We start from the raw sequence: 15,877 nt of genomic DNA, 5'->3' as shown, positions 1-15,877 counted from the left end.
ATTTCCCTGATTTGCTTGGTAGTGGCAAATTCCCTCAGCATTTGTTTGTCTGGAAAAGACTATATCTTTCCTTCATTTATGAAGTTAAGTTTCACTGGATACAAAATTCTTGGCTGATAACTATTTTGTTTAATGAGGCTAAAAATAGCACCCCAATCCCTTCTAGCTTGTAGGGTTTCTGCAGAGAAATCTGTCGTTATTCTGATAGGTTTTCCTTTATAGGTTACCTGGTGCTTTTGCCTCACAGCTCTTAAGATTCTTTCCTTCATCTTGACTTTAGATACTCTGATGACTACATGCCTAGGCAACGATCTTTTTGCAGTGAATTTCCCAGGTGTTCTTTGAGCTTCTTATATTTGGATGTCTACATCTCTAGACAAGAGATCTTCCTCCAGCAAGGCCAGGGAAGTTTTCCTCGATTATTCCTTCAGACATATTTTCCAAACTTTTAGATTTCTCTTCTTCCTCAACAACACCAATTATTCTTAGGTTTGGTCATTTAACACAGTCCCAAACTTCTTGGAAGCTTTGTTCATTGTTTAAATTCTTTTTTCTTTGTCTTTGATGGATTGAGATAATTTGAAACCTGTGTCTTCAAACTCTGAAGTTCTTTCTTCTGTTTATTCGATTCTATTGCTGAGACCTTCCAGTACATTTTGCATTTCTCTAAGTGTGTCCTTGACTTCCAGAAGTTGTGGTTGTTTTTTATTTATGCTATCTATTTAACTGAAGAATTTTCCTTTCATATCCTATATCATGTTTTTTATTTCCTTCAGTTGGACTTAACTTTTCTCTGGTGCCTCCTTGATTAGCTTAATAATCAACCTTCTAAATTCTTTTTCTGGCAATTCAGAGATTTCATCTTGGTTTAGATCCATTGCTGGTAAGCTGGTATGATCTTTCAGGGGTGTTACAGAACTTTGTTTTGTCATATTACCAAAATTGCTTTTCTGGTTCTTTCTCATTTGGTTAGACTATGTCAGAGGGAAGATCTGGGATTCATAGGCTCTGTTCAGATTCCTTCATCTCATGGCGTGCTCCCTTGATGTGGTGTTCTCTCTCTTCCCCTATGAATGGGGCTTCCAGTGAGCCAAACTGTAGCGATTGTTTCTGCTCTTCTGGGTCTAGTCACCTAGCAGAGTTACCAGGCTCTGGGCTGGTACTGGCGAGTATCTGCAAAGAGTCCTGTGATGTGATCTGTCTTCAGTTCTTGGAGCTGTGGATACCAGCACCTGCTCCTAGTGGAGGCAGCAGGGGAGTGAAGTGGGCTCCGTGAGGGTCCTCTGTTGTGTTTTTGTTTAGTGCGTTGGTTTTGCGTCGGTTGGGCTCTAGCTAGGAGGTGGCACTTTCAAGAGTGCATCAGCTATAGTCCTATAGGGAGAATGCAAACTTGCCCTCAGGACACCTGGTTAAGTATTCAGGTTTCCCAAGCAGTGGGCAGGGCCACAGAGTTCCCAAGAGAATTGGGCCTTTGTCTTTGGCTACCAGGGCAGGTAGAGAAAGACCACTAGGTAGGGACAGGGATAGGCGCGTCTGAGCTCAGCCCCTCCTTGGGCGGGGCTTGCTGCAGCTGCTGTGGGGAATGGGGGTGTGGTTCCCAGTTCAATGGAGTTATGTTCCCAGGAGGATTATGGCTGCCTCTGCTAAGTCATAGAGGTCACCAGGGAAGTGGGGGAAAGCTGGCAGTCACAGGCCTTACCCTGCTCCCACTCAGCCCACAGTACTAGAGGCTAGTCTCACACCCACCGTGCCCCCAGCAACAGCACTGAATCTATTTCCAGGCAACCAGTGACCAGGGCTGAAAATTTGCCCCAGACCACAAGCCTTCCCATTGAGAAATCAAGCAGACTCACAGTTTTTTTTGGCATCCCAGGAAGCCTAAAGCCAAGAGTAGATTTTTAGCGTCCTTGCAACAAAAAAAGATAAGTCTGTGAGGTAGTGAATATGTTAATTAGCTCAATTTAGCCACTCCACAATGTATACATATCTCAAAACATCATGCTGCACACCATAAATATATATAATTTTTATTTGCCAAATTAAAAAATAATTTAAAGAAATAGAAAATCTGAGTGGACCTATAACAACTAAAGAGTTTGAATCAGCAATCAAAAACTTTCAACAACAAAAAGTCTAAGATGAGACGACTTCACTGAAGAATTCTACAAAACATTTAGAGAACTAATACCAGTTCTTCACAAACTCTTCAAAAAATAGAATGGAAGGGAATACTGCCAAACTATCAGGTCAGAATTATCTGATACCAAAAGTAGACAAAGACATTATAAGAAAAGAAAACTGTTATATATTATATCTTTTATTAATATAGACACAAAAATCTTCACTAAATACAAACAAGTTGAATCCTGCAGCACAGTAAAATGATTACTCATTATTACCCGGTGGGATTTATTCAAGGAGTGCAAAGGTAATTCAACATACGAAAATACATTGATGTAATATACCATATCAGTATTATAATGGGCAAAACTGCATGATCATCTTAATAGATGTAGATGAAGCACATGACTAAATTCATGACTTAATGGTTAGAACGTTCTACAAACTAGGATTAGAAGGGAACTTCCTCAACATAATAAAGGACACTTACGAAAAAGCCATAGCTAATGTCATACTTAATGGTGAAAGACTAAACGCTTTCCCCCTAAGATAGGAATAAGACAGGGATGTGTTCTCTCACCACTTCTACTCAACATTGTACTGGAGGTTTGGGCCAAAACAATTAGGCAATAAAATAAAATAAAAAAGGCAGCTAGATTGGAAAGGAAAATGTATAGTTATTTCTATTTGCAGATGATACGGTCTTGTATAAAAAATCCTAAAGAACCCACTAAAACCTATTGAACTCATAAGTAGTTCAGCTAGGTTTAGGATAAAAGATCAATATACAAAAAAAAAAAAAAATTGTATTTTGCTATAGTAGCAATGGGCAAACTGAAAAGAAAATTAAGAAAAAAATTCCATTAATGATAACATCAAAAATAATAAAATACCTAGCAATCAGTTTAACAGAAAATTGCAAAATATTCTGAAAACTATAAAATCTTGCTGAAATAAATTAAAACAGACTCAAATAAGTGGATCATGAATCAGAAGACTTAATATTGTTAAGACGGAAATATTCCTTAAATTGATCTACAGATTCAATGTAATTCCTAGCATTCTAGCTGACTTCTTTGCAGAAGTTAAACAATTTATATGAAAATCCAAGAGACCCAGAATAGAGAATCCCTAGTAGCAGACTTACACTTCTTGATTTCAAAACTTACTATAAAGCTACAGTAATCAAAACAGTGTGTTACTGGCATGTGGATGTGTAGGTCAATGGAATAGCATTAAGAGTTCACAAATAAACCCTCTTAATTACAGTAAATTGATTTTGATAAGGATTCTGAGATTATTCAATAGGGAAAAAATAGTTTTTCCAACAAATGGTGCTGGAACAACTGGCTATTCATGCAGATAGGAATCAATTTGGACCCCCAATTCACCCTAATTTACTCAAAGTAGATCATAGACTAACCATAAGAGTGTATGAATTTACTCTCACGCTGCTATAAAGAAATACTTCTGACTGGGTAACTTATAAAGAAAAGAGGTTTAATTGGGTCATAATTCTGCAGGCTGTACAGGAAGCATTAGAGCATCTGCTCAGTTTCTGGGAAGGCCTTAGGAAACTTACACTTATGGTGGAAGATGAAGGGGAAACTGGCACTTCACATGGTCAGAGCCATTAAAAGAAAACAAGTGTAATGTTCATGACCTTGGCTTTGGCAATGGTTTCTTAGATATGACATCAATTCAGAAGCAACAAAAAAAAAAACTAGACATCACCATAATTAAACACTTTAGTGGTTCAAAGATAATTATCAAGACCTTGGATTTGGCAATGGTTTCTTAGATATGACACCAATTCAGAAGCAACAAAAGAACAAACTAGACATCACCAAAATTAAACACCTTAGTGTTTCAAAGATAATTATCAAGAAGTTAGAAAGACAACCCAAAGAATGAGAAAAATTAATTGCAAATTGTGTCTCTGATAAGGAACTTATATCTATAATATATAAAGAATTCCTACAACTCAATAATCAATAGACATATATCCCAGTTTTAAAAGGGGCTGAATACATATTTTGTTATATTATTTATTTCCAAATAAAAGATCTGAATATTTTTCTGAAGAAGATGTGCAAATGGCCAAAAAGCACCTAAAAAGAAGCCAACATCACTAGTCCTCAGAGAAATGCAAATCAAAACCACAGAGATTCCACTTCGTGCTCCCTAGGATGGCTATTGTATTGGTTTCCTATGACTGCTGTAACAATTATCACAATTAAAACAAGAGAAATGGATCCCCTCACATGCCCAAAATCAGCTTCGCTGGGTGGAAATCAAGGTGCTGACTAGGCTGTGTTCCCTCCTAAGGCTCTAAGGGAGAAATTTCTCCTTGCTTCTTCCAGCTCTTGACAGCTGCTGGCACTCCTCGGCTGTGGCAATGTCATTTCATTCTTTTTTTCTGTAGTCACCTTGCCTCTACTCTTCTCTCTACAGGCAAATCCCCCTCTGCCTTCTTCTTAGCAACTGTCCCTTTTAAGAACACACATGACTGCATTTAGGGCCCACCTGGATAATCCAGGATAGTCTCCTCCATCTCGATATCCTTTACTAAATCACATCTGCATAGACCCTTTTCCCATACAAGGTAACATTCACAGATTCTAGGGATAAGGACCGGGATATCTTTGGGGGTCATTATTCTGTCTATGAGTGATATCATGGATACTAAATAACAAGTGCTGGTGAGGATGTGGAGAAATTAGAACCCTCATACACTGTTAGCAGAAATGTAAATGGTGCAGTCACTGTGGAAAATAGTCTGGTAGTTCCTAGAATAGTTAAACATAGAGTTACCATGTGATACAACAATTCCACTCTTAGGCACGTACCCAAGAGAAATGGAAACATGTTCACACAAAAATCTGTATACAAATGTTCATAACAGAATTATTTGTAATAGCTCAAAAGTGGGAACAATCCAAATGTCCATCAACTGATGAACAGATACATAACATGGATTATATCCATGTAATTAAATATTATTTAGCAATAAAAAGAAAATATTGATTCATGCTACAAGTGGATGAACTGCAAAAAACATATGCTTAAGTTAAAGAAGCCAGTCTCAAAGGATCACATATTATATGATATTATTAATATACATGTCCAGAATAGGCAAATCTACAGTCAGAAAGCAGATTAGTGGTTGCCTAGGGATAGGGAGGAGGATGAGGTACTAGAAAGTGATGGCCGAGGGGCAAGGGGTTTCTTTTTTTAGTAATGAAAATGTTCTGAAATTGACTGTGGCAGTGAATGCACAACTCTGTAAATATAAATATACTAAAAAACATCTAATTGTACACTTCAAGTGGGTGAATTTTATGGTATGTGAATTGTATCTCAATAAAGCTGTTACAAAATTATATAGCCTAAACTGTCTAGCTTGAAAATAGTGCTTGCTTATACAAACTGAATATACATTGCTAAGAATATAGACTGAAATCCAAGTGAAAGGACAGGCCTAGATTTCTGCATTGATTTATCTGTATGAGAGGAAGTGAAAACTTGAGCTCCCCAATGCCCACAGTAGTAATCAGCCTCCAAAGGGCCCCTAAAATTCTCATCTCTCAGCATTCACACTTGTTTAGACTCCTCCCAAACTATACCAGGGTTGGTTTCTGTGACTCATAGAATATGGCAGAAATTATGGTATGTCTCTTTCATAATTAAGTTACATGAGACTTTGTGGCTTCCATTTGAGTGTTTACACTTTAATTGGATAAACAAAAATAAAACGAAATTGCAATTGTGGTATTTTAACTTCCTATTCCTTCATCTGCTTTCATTTTTTAAATCTTATTATTTAACTGTTCTGACCAGAAATTCTGATAAGTTAATCAAGAGACCTGACGCTCTGTAATCCTTATCAGTGTAATTCACTGACAACCATCTGGAAGGCTTTAACTTAAAAATTCCATCCAATAGATTACAATTGACACGTGGAAACCAATATAATAAAAGAGTAAAACCAGCTCCTGTCACTACACATACATGCTTTTGTTGCTAAAATTATTGGGTTGTCTTGTATATTCCAAGACTAATATATCTATTATAATAAAAGGAGAAACTGTACCTTTAATGATACACTTTTTCCATGAAAGAAACTTGCAAATAGTTTGGGTGACTTTGGAGGTATATAAACTACTTACAAGTAGGAAAATGTCCTCTCTCTTCTCCTCTGCCCAACCCAAGTCCATATTCACAGTGATCTTACCACATAACAGCTAAACAAACACGTTATTCAGAAGACAAATAGTATTCATGTCAATGATCATAATAACTCACAATGAAAGTATTTAACTCATCAAGGAGTTCCTAGTAAAGACATACCTAGAAAGGTATAGTCCATACAATTTCAGCTATCTGTATGAATTTTTTTAAAAAAAGAAAAGGACAAATGTCCATTCACATTTGGTATCATGTGAATTCAGCCAAAGCCAATGGACTTAGGAAAGCGTCAGTTCGTATTCTTTGCTGGCCTTCGGGTATGTGATCCAGTAACAATGAAGACAGTGAGTAATGAGTGGCCACTAGAGAATTCCTTTTTAATAGATGGCCAGGATGCAAATGTTGAAAGTAGATTCATTCTTTAATTCATTAGACAAATATTCATAAGCACCTAGTATCATGTATATGCCTCAAATTTTGACCCCTCCAACATTTATTTCCAAATTTTAAGGCATAATAAGATATACTTGAGGACTTTTTCCTCAAAACTTATCTTCATAAGTTTGGGTCAATTTACATCACACATAGGTCTGAATACATTTTTTTCTCAAAGGGGAGAATGATTAATTTTATGTTTTGCAGTCAAACCCCTCTGTAAAAAGCAGTTCACTTCTGTCCTCCAACACAAATGAAGGATTTCAAAGACTTTTGTTGAACTCAGTCTCTCTTTTATACAAATTGCTCTGAGTTTTTCAAATGAAAAGAAACTTCCAATTTTAGAAAAGAAACATACATATTTAGACATTAGGGAACTTGTATAGAATGAGTAGACTTGTTGTTTATAAAGAATAATTCACATTGTATATTATCCTGTGTTTTCTATCAGGTACCTCCAAGTCTGTCACTATATATTTTTTAAATGATCATTAACTGAATGATGGCTTACTAGGCTTAAGCTTCACAAAGATAGAGATCATGACTCCTGGTTTTTCTGAGATGGGGTCTCATTCTGTCACCCACGCGATCACAGGCAACTGCAGCCACAAACACCCAGGCCCAAGTGATCTTCCCATCTCAGCCTCTCAAGTAGCTGGGATGACAGGTGCATATCACAAAGCCAAGCTATTTTTAAAAACTTTTTTTGTAGAGACAGGGTCTCACTATGTTGCCCAGGCTTGTCTCGAACTTCTGGGCTCAAACAATCCTCCTGTCTCACCCTCCCAAAGTGTCACAATTACAGGCATGAGCCACCATGCCGGGCTGGGACCATACTCTTAAGACAACTGTGTCCTTGATGCTTTCATGAGTTCCTGGTATGCAGTTGATGTTTAAAAAAATGTTGGTTGAATGAGTAAATGAATGAAAGACTCTAAGAGAGATAATATTATGGAAGAGTGTCAATGATTTTGAAGGACTCATTCATAGTCTGGAATCAAACCTATAGAAAATTTCAAAAATGAAGGTGAAAACTATAAATTCCTTTGAGGGAGCCATTCCTAGTGTCTTTCTAGCCAAGATGTGCCCCACCCTTCATTCTTGAACCTGAATATGTGGGTTCGTACGTGCAAATAAGCTTGTTCTGAACTTGAGGCAGCATGAGGCACACTGCAAAGTCCATGCTATGACAATGAGTCAGTCCTGAGTACATGATGGATTCACTGATTACAAGGTGGCCTGTCAGGCTTATCACAAAGAGAACAGTAGCATAGTGACTGTGTCTGTGTGAGTTCTGGCTACTTCTGCACGGTTGCCTCTGATCACAGCACTGCACCAGTTTTCTCACGCCTGTAATCTCAGCACTTTGGGAAGCCGAGGCAGGCAGATCACCTGAAGAGACTGAGACCAGCCTGGCCAAAATGGTGAAACCCCGTCTCTACTAAAAATACAAAACTTAGCTGGGCATAGTGGCAAACGCCTGTAATACCAGCTACTCAGGAGGCTGAGTCATGAGAATCGCTTGAACCCAGGAGGCGGAGGCTGCAGTGAGCCAAGATCACACTACTGTACTGCAGCCTGGGTGAAAGAGGAGACTCCATCAAAAAAAAAAAAAAAAAAAAAAAAAGAAGAAGAAAACAAACTCAACTATTGGTTGAGACTAGTATCCCCTACTCCAAGTAATGCAGCATGTTCATGAAATTCCCATTACAGATGGAAGGGTTAGGATCAAGTGGATCACCAGCCACAGCCACAGCCACAAAGCTAAGGGGCAGAGGGGAGTTAGTGGGGCGGTAAAAAAAGAACTCTTGGAGATGATACTCAAGTAAAATACATGGGTCACCTCCCTAGTGGCGTTAAGTATTGGTGTTGTCAAGCTCAAGTCTATACTCAATGAAGTGGTTACAATTTGCCGATGTATTTGATGAGTGACTTTCAATCCTGTTTCTGTTAAGATTTTAAAACATAGTAAGATAGAAGGAAACTTGAGGCAGTGTAATTTCTGGAAATATGGGTAAACTCATGTTTCTATTCTCTTTGTGTTAGATGCCACTCCAGTTCAGTCAGTAAAATCCCCTCTATATATCTTGAATTACAATTTAAGATATGAGCAAAAAAAAGTAAAAAATAAAGAAAAAACAACCTACCCACAACGTGTTCCATTTGTCATGGTCTGGTTGAAGGAGCTGTTAGTCCATACGATGGTGTTATTCACACATGCTTTTCCTGGAATCTGGAGTTCTTGTAACTCAATGTCATAGTCAATAAAAACATCTGTCATTGTGCCAAAAATGAGCAGCACGCCTGGCTGGGCTATTCCATGGAGAAACGCACACAAACTTCCCACAAACATCAGCCAAATGTCAGTTGATGAAGAAAACCGAAACTTGAAAAACAAAGGGTTCAGAGATCATCTATGGGTGAAAAGTGGGAGAGGTAGGAGGACTATTTAATTTTAGTTACTAGATTCCGATGAATAGTACTCAACACCAAATTTCATGGGAATCATCTTAATTGAGCAGCAGGTTCGTACAAATTATATTGAAATAAATGGCATGGTACATCAATTATCTAAAACATTAGACTCTTACATTGTTAGATCATGTTATAAATTTCCTGTTCTCTGAATTCATTCTGTTTATTTCAGGAGCTGACTTTAGTTTTTAGCTACTCATCTACAGCTCGAGGGGAAAATAATCACTATCAGTGATGCCATTGACAAGTAGATAAACTGTGTGGGGCATTCAGCAACAGTATAAATTGTTTTGTACAACTGATAGTGACAATGAAGAGTGCCGGTTTATGCCTAGAAATGCCTCCATCCTGAGCAAATTTGGGGTAAATACCTATACTATGAAATTTCTAAAGATTTGTCTTAAGAATAAATATATATAATGTGATTGTTGTGATGACTTTCCTTACAAATATGATAACCATGGGCTGAGTGATAATTTTCTGAGACATTTTTCTGATCTATTGGACAGGATTTGTATGTTTCATGAGCAACATATTTCTAATAGTTATTCAGCATGTTATCACATAGGCAAAGCCTATGACTGAAAAAGTGATCACTGAAGTTAAAAACCTACCAATATTACTAAAGATTTAACACTCCTTTCATGATCTAAACAATTTATAGTTGCACAGTCACTGCCATAAATCAACAGTTTTATTACCAATTGAAAGAAGCCAACTCGAACGCCATCACCTTTCTTCTCATCTTGTAACCTGAGGAGAAAAACATAGGGATTTAAAGACCATCCTTTCCAATACAATGGGAAATTATCCCTAGGTGGTGATTTTATGAGTTATTCTTTAGTAAGAAAGAAAATCCTCACTGGCTGGGAAATTCTGGCCAAGCCTGATATCTTAAACACAAGCTTTATTCTTCTAGATTTACCTCTTCTAGAGATTTCAGTATAGCTCAATCTCAGGTTCACTAGCGATTCAGAGAGGAACACCTGAGAGGTATGGAGAGAAAGTAAAAAGTCCTCTATACTCCCAGTTATACCAACAAATAACTTTTTGCCCTCAGTCATGACCCTCAATCTATTTGTGACTGCATTTCCTCATGGGAAGCTGAAGTCGTTGGATTAGCTAATTTTAAAGTTTCCTCACACTCAAAAAGTTTACAACTACCTTAAATAATGTTGATATGATGAAAAATTCAAGAACATGCCCATACTTTTCATAGAATCATATTTCCTTAATATTTCTCATTCATTTCATTTCCCGTAAGGCCATGTTTAACCTGTATTTGACCTCTTCAACTTCGGGGATCTTGACTTAACCTGAGTCACCCAGTCCATGAATACACCCTGGACCTTGCTGTCACCAGGAACTACTGTCTAACATGTGTAACTCCTTGGCACTCTGTGACTGCCCATGTATTTCATTTTCTCACTTCTTTCCTCCTTCCACACCTATTCATCAACCTCACTTGAGCCATGCAGTCCCTTAAATCCTTCATTTCCTTCCATTGCTAAACCCCATTAAGATTTTTCTTCCTTCCCCATGCAGCCAAGGTCCCTCTGCCAGGCATTTGAACCACACTCTCACCATCATCGTCAATTATTTTCTCTACATCATCCTTGTAAACTTCATCCTGCATCCATCCAGCTGTTTGCCCTCTTCTCCTTAAGCCAGGCAGCTGGCCCTGCTGAACACAACCTTACCACCTTGTGAATGGATACCAAGACAGGCAGAGTCTAGTACTCAGCTGCCCTAAGCTTCCCTTCCGGCCCAGAAAAGAATCCCAATTTTTTTCTGAGACTCCCCACGGTCTGGCCCTTAGCTCTCTGACCTCATCTCCTCCAACTATATTCTAGTTCTCAACACCCCACTCTCCTGGCCTCTTGTTGACCTTTGTCCATGCCCAGCTGTTCCCACCTCTGGGTGCAGGCACCTGCTAGTCCCTCTCCCCAGATGCATTTTCTTTAGGTAACCACAGGGACAGCTCCACTACCCCCGCTAGACCTTCCTTCAAAAGTCACCTACTCAACAGAGTCTTCCCTGGCCAAAGTCTTTAAAATTTCAACCCCACCCCCCACATACCATTTCATAGCTCCATTTCCATGTTTATTTTTCCTTCTCAGAAAGAAAGTGATAGATTATCACTAGCTACCATGCTATACATTTGATTTATTTACAGTGTTTATTATATCTCCCTCACTAAAATGTAAACTCCTCAAGGGCAGACACTTTTGCCTATTTTGTTCTTTTCTGTACCTTCTGTACCCTCAGCACCTACAATAGTGTCTGATACCAAATAGACACTCAACTAATATTTGCAAAATGAATGAATTAATGGAGTGAATGTGTGCGCTCCAGCTCAACATGCAATGCACACTTCATTCCTCTACAGATCGCTCCCGTTCCTCTCAGCAGCTCTGGCAAACTTTTGCTGTGTTCTTCTCATTCCACGCTCACCTCCTCTAAAAACGAAACAACTCATTCAACTTCCTACTCATCCTCTCCTTGCCATTCATCTACATCTACACCCATTTTTAAAATTTCCCACCCAATAAGAAATATGTGGTTCTCAGAGGCCCAGGCTGACCTGACCACTACCAGCCCAAAGCTAATCTTACCACTCCCACTCCCTCCCTCTGCTGTGAATTACTTAAAATTTCTAAAATACCTTTAACCCTTCCCTTTCCACCACCTCCACTTCAGGAACTTACCTGATGTCTCACTTCTGTCTTCTAAATTAGACCTCATCTAATCCTGCCTTCATACCAGACTGTGATTAGCTTATATTTGTTCTATGTGAGAATTCAAAATCTTTAGCTAAAGAGAAATATGCAATAATAATACTTTAGGTTTCTACTCTTTGCCTGTGGCAAGAATTTGGGGTTTAGGGACGTCCCCAATGCCCATGAAATTATACTTGTTGTTCAACTTTTCCTCTTCCCTCTTAGGTCAGGAGTTCTGTGCCATTCCTGAATACACGAGGGAGATTTGGACTCAATCCAGAAGCGATTTTCCAAAAGGTTTTAAAAATCAAATTGTAGTAATGTTTTAAAGAGAAAAAGAATGGATTATATATATTATTTTATATGAAGTGCAATGTGCATGAAAATATTCTCTGCTTTGTGCCGTTGATATGAATATTATGGAGTTATTCTAGAAAAGATGCTGCAGTCACTTACCTTGATTTCTTATCATTATTATCTGTCAGAAAAAAAATCAGTGCAAAAAAGCAGTTAATAATAATAATGACAAAATGCAATAGAGTCATTAAGAAATTTGCTCTGGAAAAATATTCCTATAAATTACCTTTATTCATGGAATATTACCAAATGATTATTGGCCTTTTCTTTTTTCCTGCTCACGTTCTCTCTCTCTCTCTCTCTCTACATGCACACACACGCACACACACACGAAGACACTCATTAGGGTCCAGGAGTGCTGCTACGTTTACCAATTTACAGACTTTTCTTCAGGACATGAAATATTTGCACCATCTGAATATCAAACAGACAGCAACATTTCTAAATTAGCTGAAGAAGATCTGACTTTTTGAACTACAAAATAAAATTGATATTTATTTATTGTTTTATTGTTTGGTTCTTTAAAAGCATCAGAATTTATCTGTTTAAAATATAGACCACAAATTAACAATAAGATGTTAATAACAAGATGTCATTGACACTTCTACACCAGTAGAAACCATAGGATTGAGACACATACTGTTTTCCCCAGTGTAGGTCAGAACAGATGCAGGGCAGGAGGTGAAAGTTGGGGGTTATAGCGAGGGGTGTAAGGAAGCCACTCGGGAGTTTTGTCATCCAACACTATCATGCCTCTTTACTTTAATAAGAGTAAAGAGGCATGATGATGTTGACAGATGGCAATATCCTGGGCTTGGAAATCAAACACAACTGTTTGATTAGAATTATGGTTCCATTAATTTTACTCATGTGACCCTTGCCAAGTTTCAAAAACATATCCGAGTCTCAATTTTGTCATCTGTAAAATATAAAATCATAGGGTTAGAAAACAACAGCTTAGAACCATCTGAGCTCAAGACATCCCAGGTGCTAGTGCTACAGGCCCCTCCACATGATCTCATTCTGGTCTGCAGAGTCTGGGCACAGCTCTTCCTAAGAAGGAGCACTTACTAAATTATGATTAATAATAACAATACAGGAATAAAGTTAGTCATAACAGCCACTGCTGGAACAACCCTACTCTATCTAGGAAAGGGGTTGGTGAGAGATGCTTTCATTTACCCAGACTTGGAGTGTTCTTACCTAGTGCTTTCAGATAGTATGTTATGTGGCTTCTAGGGAGAGCCACAGAGTTGTGTGTAAGGATCACACCCAATGATAGTTCTACCTACTGTTGCTGAATATTTTCTGCTCCTTGAGACTTCACCAACTTGTCCCACTTTTGTTCTCGCCTCTCCTTGTACAAGATGCAGTGAGAGAAAAAAGTCACTTACATGATTTATCTGACTCAAAACCACCATTCTCCTCTCCAAATTTCTTTACACTTCGAAGAATTACTGGGTCAGACATGGTAATTGCAATCTGCAGGCAACAACCCTATAAAATAAAAGAATCATTGCAATTATTATCTTTTCTTTCTTCTTTAACCAAAGTAGCCAAACGAAAAAAACAATTTGGTTCAAGAAATAATCTTCACTAATCAATCTCAGACAAAAGCAGATTTTTAAATTGGTTAATAACTCCCTGAAAGAACCTGTTTATCAGGAAAGATAAGCTACAGCCATTGATGAAGGTTTTCTCTAGTTATTACATGGATAGTTGTTTTCTATAGCTTAATTATAGGAAAGATAAACCAAAACCATTGATCAATTTTCCTCTCGTTGTTGGATGGGTGGTTATACTTTATGCTTATCTGTGCTTTATTTATTTTTAATGAGAAAACGTGAAAACTATGAGAAAGGCAAACCAACTGGTGATATTCTTGAGTTGCTGTAGTTGACGAATAACACCCACATACTGTTGGGTAACCTTCAGTGTTCTTTTGTAAATGCAACCTCAAGATAAGGTGAGTCTAGCTTGGCTCAAAGGAACAGAAAGGAGACATTGTCTAAATAAAATGTAAATGTCAACAGAGTCATGGTTAGTCTTATTCACAGTGGAAAGATCAGTTTATAGAGGGGACAGGTAGAGAATTCCAGGATACAGACACTAGATTCAGCATGAAGTTTATGCTTCACTAACTGTCTCTGCTTCAAATATATAGCAATGATGGATAACATGTTTTTAAAGAGAGACAGTCGGACTCAAACAAATAAAAATAAACATCTTCAGGAACCAGAAATGGCAGAGAAGCACCAAAGAGTAAACAGAGCACAGAAGCAGCTGGTATTTCCCCCTCAGTGTCTGGATGCCAACGAGTGTGAGAGTTTAGCTCCTGAGAGGACTGTAAGTGCCCCAAATCAAACAGGGAGCTAGAGACCACCTCTTTGCTTGGAGCCAGAGGAGCTAATGTGGGTCTCTTGCACTGCTGAGAAGACCCTGAGGAAACTGCTGCCCAGCATTGAAGCAGCTATTCCTTATGATGAAATGCAGACCCATGGAGGTTATAGGAGGAGACAGTGATATATATTATATACATATATACACACATGTACAAATAAGAGAGAGGAAGGGGGAATTATGAAAAACTGAACTCACCTAATTGGAATCCCAGAAGCAGAGAGTGGAGAATGACAGAAGTGTAACAATTAAAGAGATAATTACTAAGAATTTTCCAGAAGCAATAACCTGATTCTTCAAATTAACAGTAGGCTCCAATAATTGATTGGAATAAACATCAGTCAAAACTTAAATACATTATCTAGAAATGTCCCTCAGTATATGCAGGAGATTGGTTCTAGCACTCCCACATATACCAAAATCTGCATATACCAAAATCCAGGTATACACGAGTCCCGCAGTCGGCTTGCAGAACTTGAGCACAGGAAAAGTTGGCTCTCCATATCCACTGGTTTTGCATCCTGAGAATACTGTATTTTTCACTGAGATTGGTTGGAAACAATCCCCATATAAGTGGACCTGCACAGTTCAAACCTGTGTTGTTCAAGAATCAAACTGTAGTAAAGCATCAAGAATAAATAAAATCCGTCCTAAACACTGTAAAAGGGGAAAATGCATTATCCAAATATAAAGAACAGACTGACAGAAGTTTTCTCATCAGCAATAGAGGCTAGAAAACAGTGGAGTAAAGTCTTCAAAGTGATGAGGGAAAAAGTAATCTTTATCCTAATTTTATACTGAGCCAAAAAATCATTCAGCATCTTTCCCAACATTCAAAGTCAAGAGAGTTGCCACTTACGGACCTGCATAAAACAACAACTAGAGGATGTGCCTTAGCCAGAAGGAGTATCCAGAAGGGAGCCATGAAAGAGAGAAACAAGGGTGAGCACAAGAGTTAACAAAATATGTCAGGACGGCCAATCAAATATTGATACCAAGTATAACCTTTTATATTTCAAAAGAGCATAATTAAAACTCTACACAATAGTGTAGATACGAGTGTATCTTGAACACAAGATAAGGTGTTCAATATGCAGATAAAGTATGTTAGGTTCATTGTCATGACAATCTAAGGACATTGTTTTACAATTATAATTAAATATATATTTATACTATTATAA

The 15,877-nt window shown here is 38.0% G+C and overlaps 1 protein-coding gene across 1 annotated transcript in view; it reads right to left on the bottom strand.

The window, feature by feature from the left end:
• ABCB11 (ATP-binding cassette, sub-family B (MDR/TAP), member 11) overlaps positions 1-13,766 on the bottom strand; it is a 107,780-nt gene extending 94,014 nt beyond the window's left edge. Inside the window, exons 1-4 of the mRNA XM_011988170.1 lie at positions 13,691-13,766; positions 12,396-12,417; positions 9,921-9,972; positions 8,892-9,130 (exon numbers count right to left, since the gene is read on the bottom strand). Of these exons, the coding sequence (XP_011843560.1) occupies positions 8,892-9,130; positions 9,921-9,972; positions 12,396-12,417; positions 13,691-13,766 (389 nt within the window). The remainder of the gene's footprint in view (positions 1-8,891; positions 9,131-9,920; positions 9,973-12,395; positions 12,418-13,690) is intronic.
• Positions 13,767-15,877: the final 2,111 nt, after the last annotated feature.

Source organism: Mandrillus leucophaeus, unplaced genomic scaffold (assembly GCF_000951045.1).
Source record: "Mandrillus leucophaeus isolate KB7577 unplaced genomic scaffold, Mleu.le_1.0 Scaffold324, whole genome shotgun sequence".
NCBI lineage: Eukaryota > Metazoa > Chordata > Mammalia > Primates > Cercopithecidae > Mandrillus > Mandrillus leucophaeus.
This window is presented reverse-complemented; position numbering and strand designations above follow the sequence as displayed.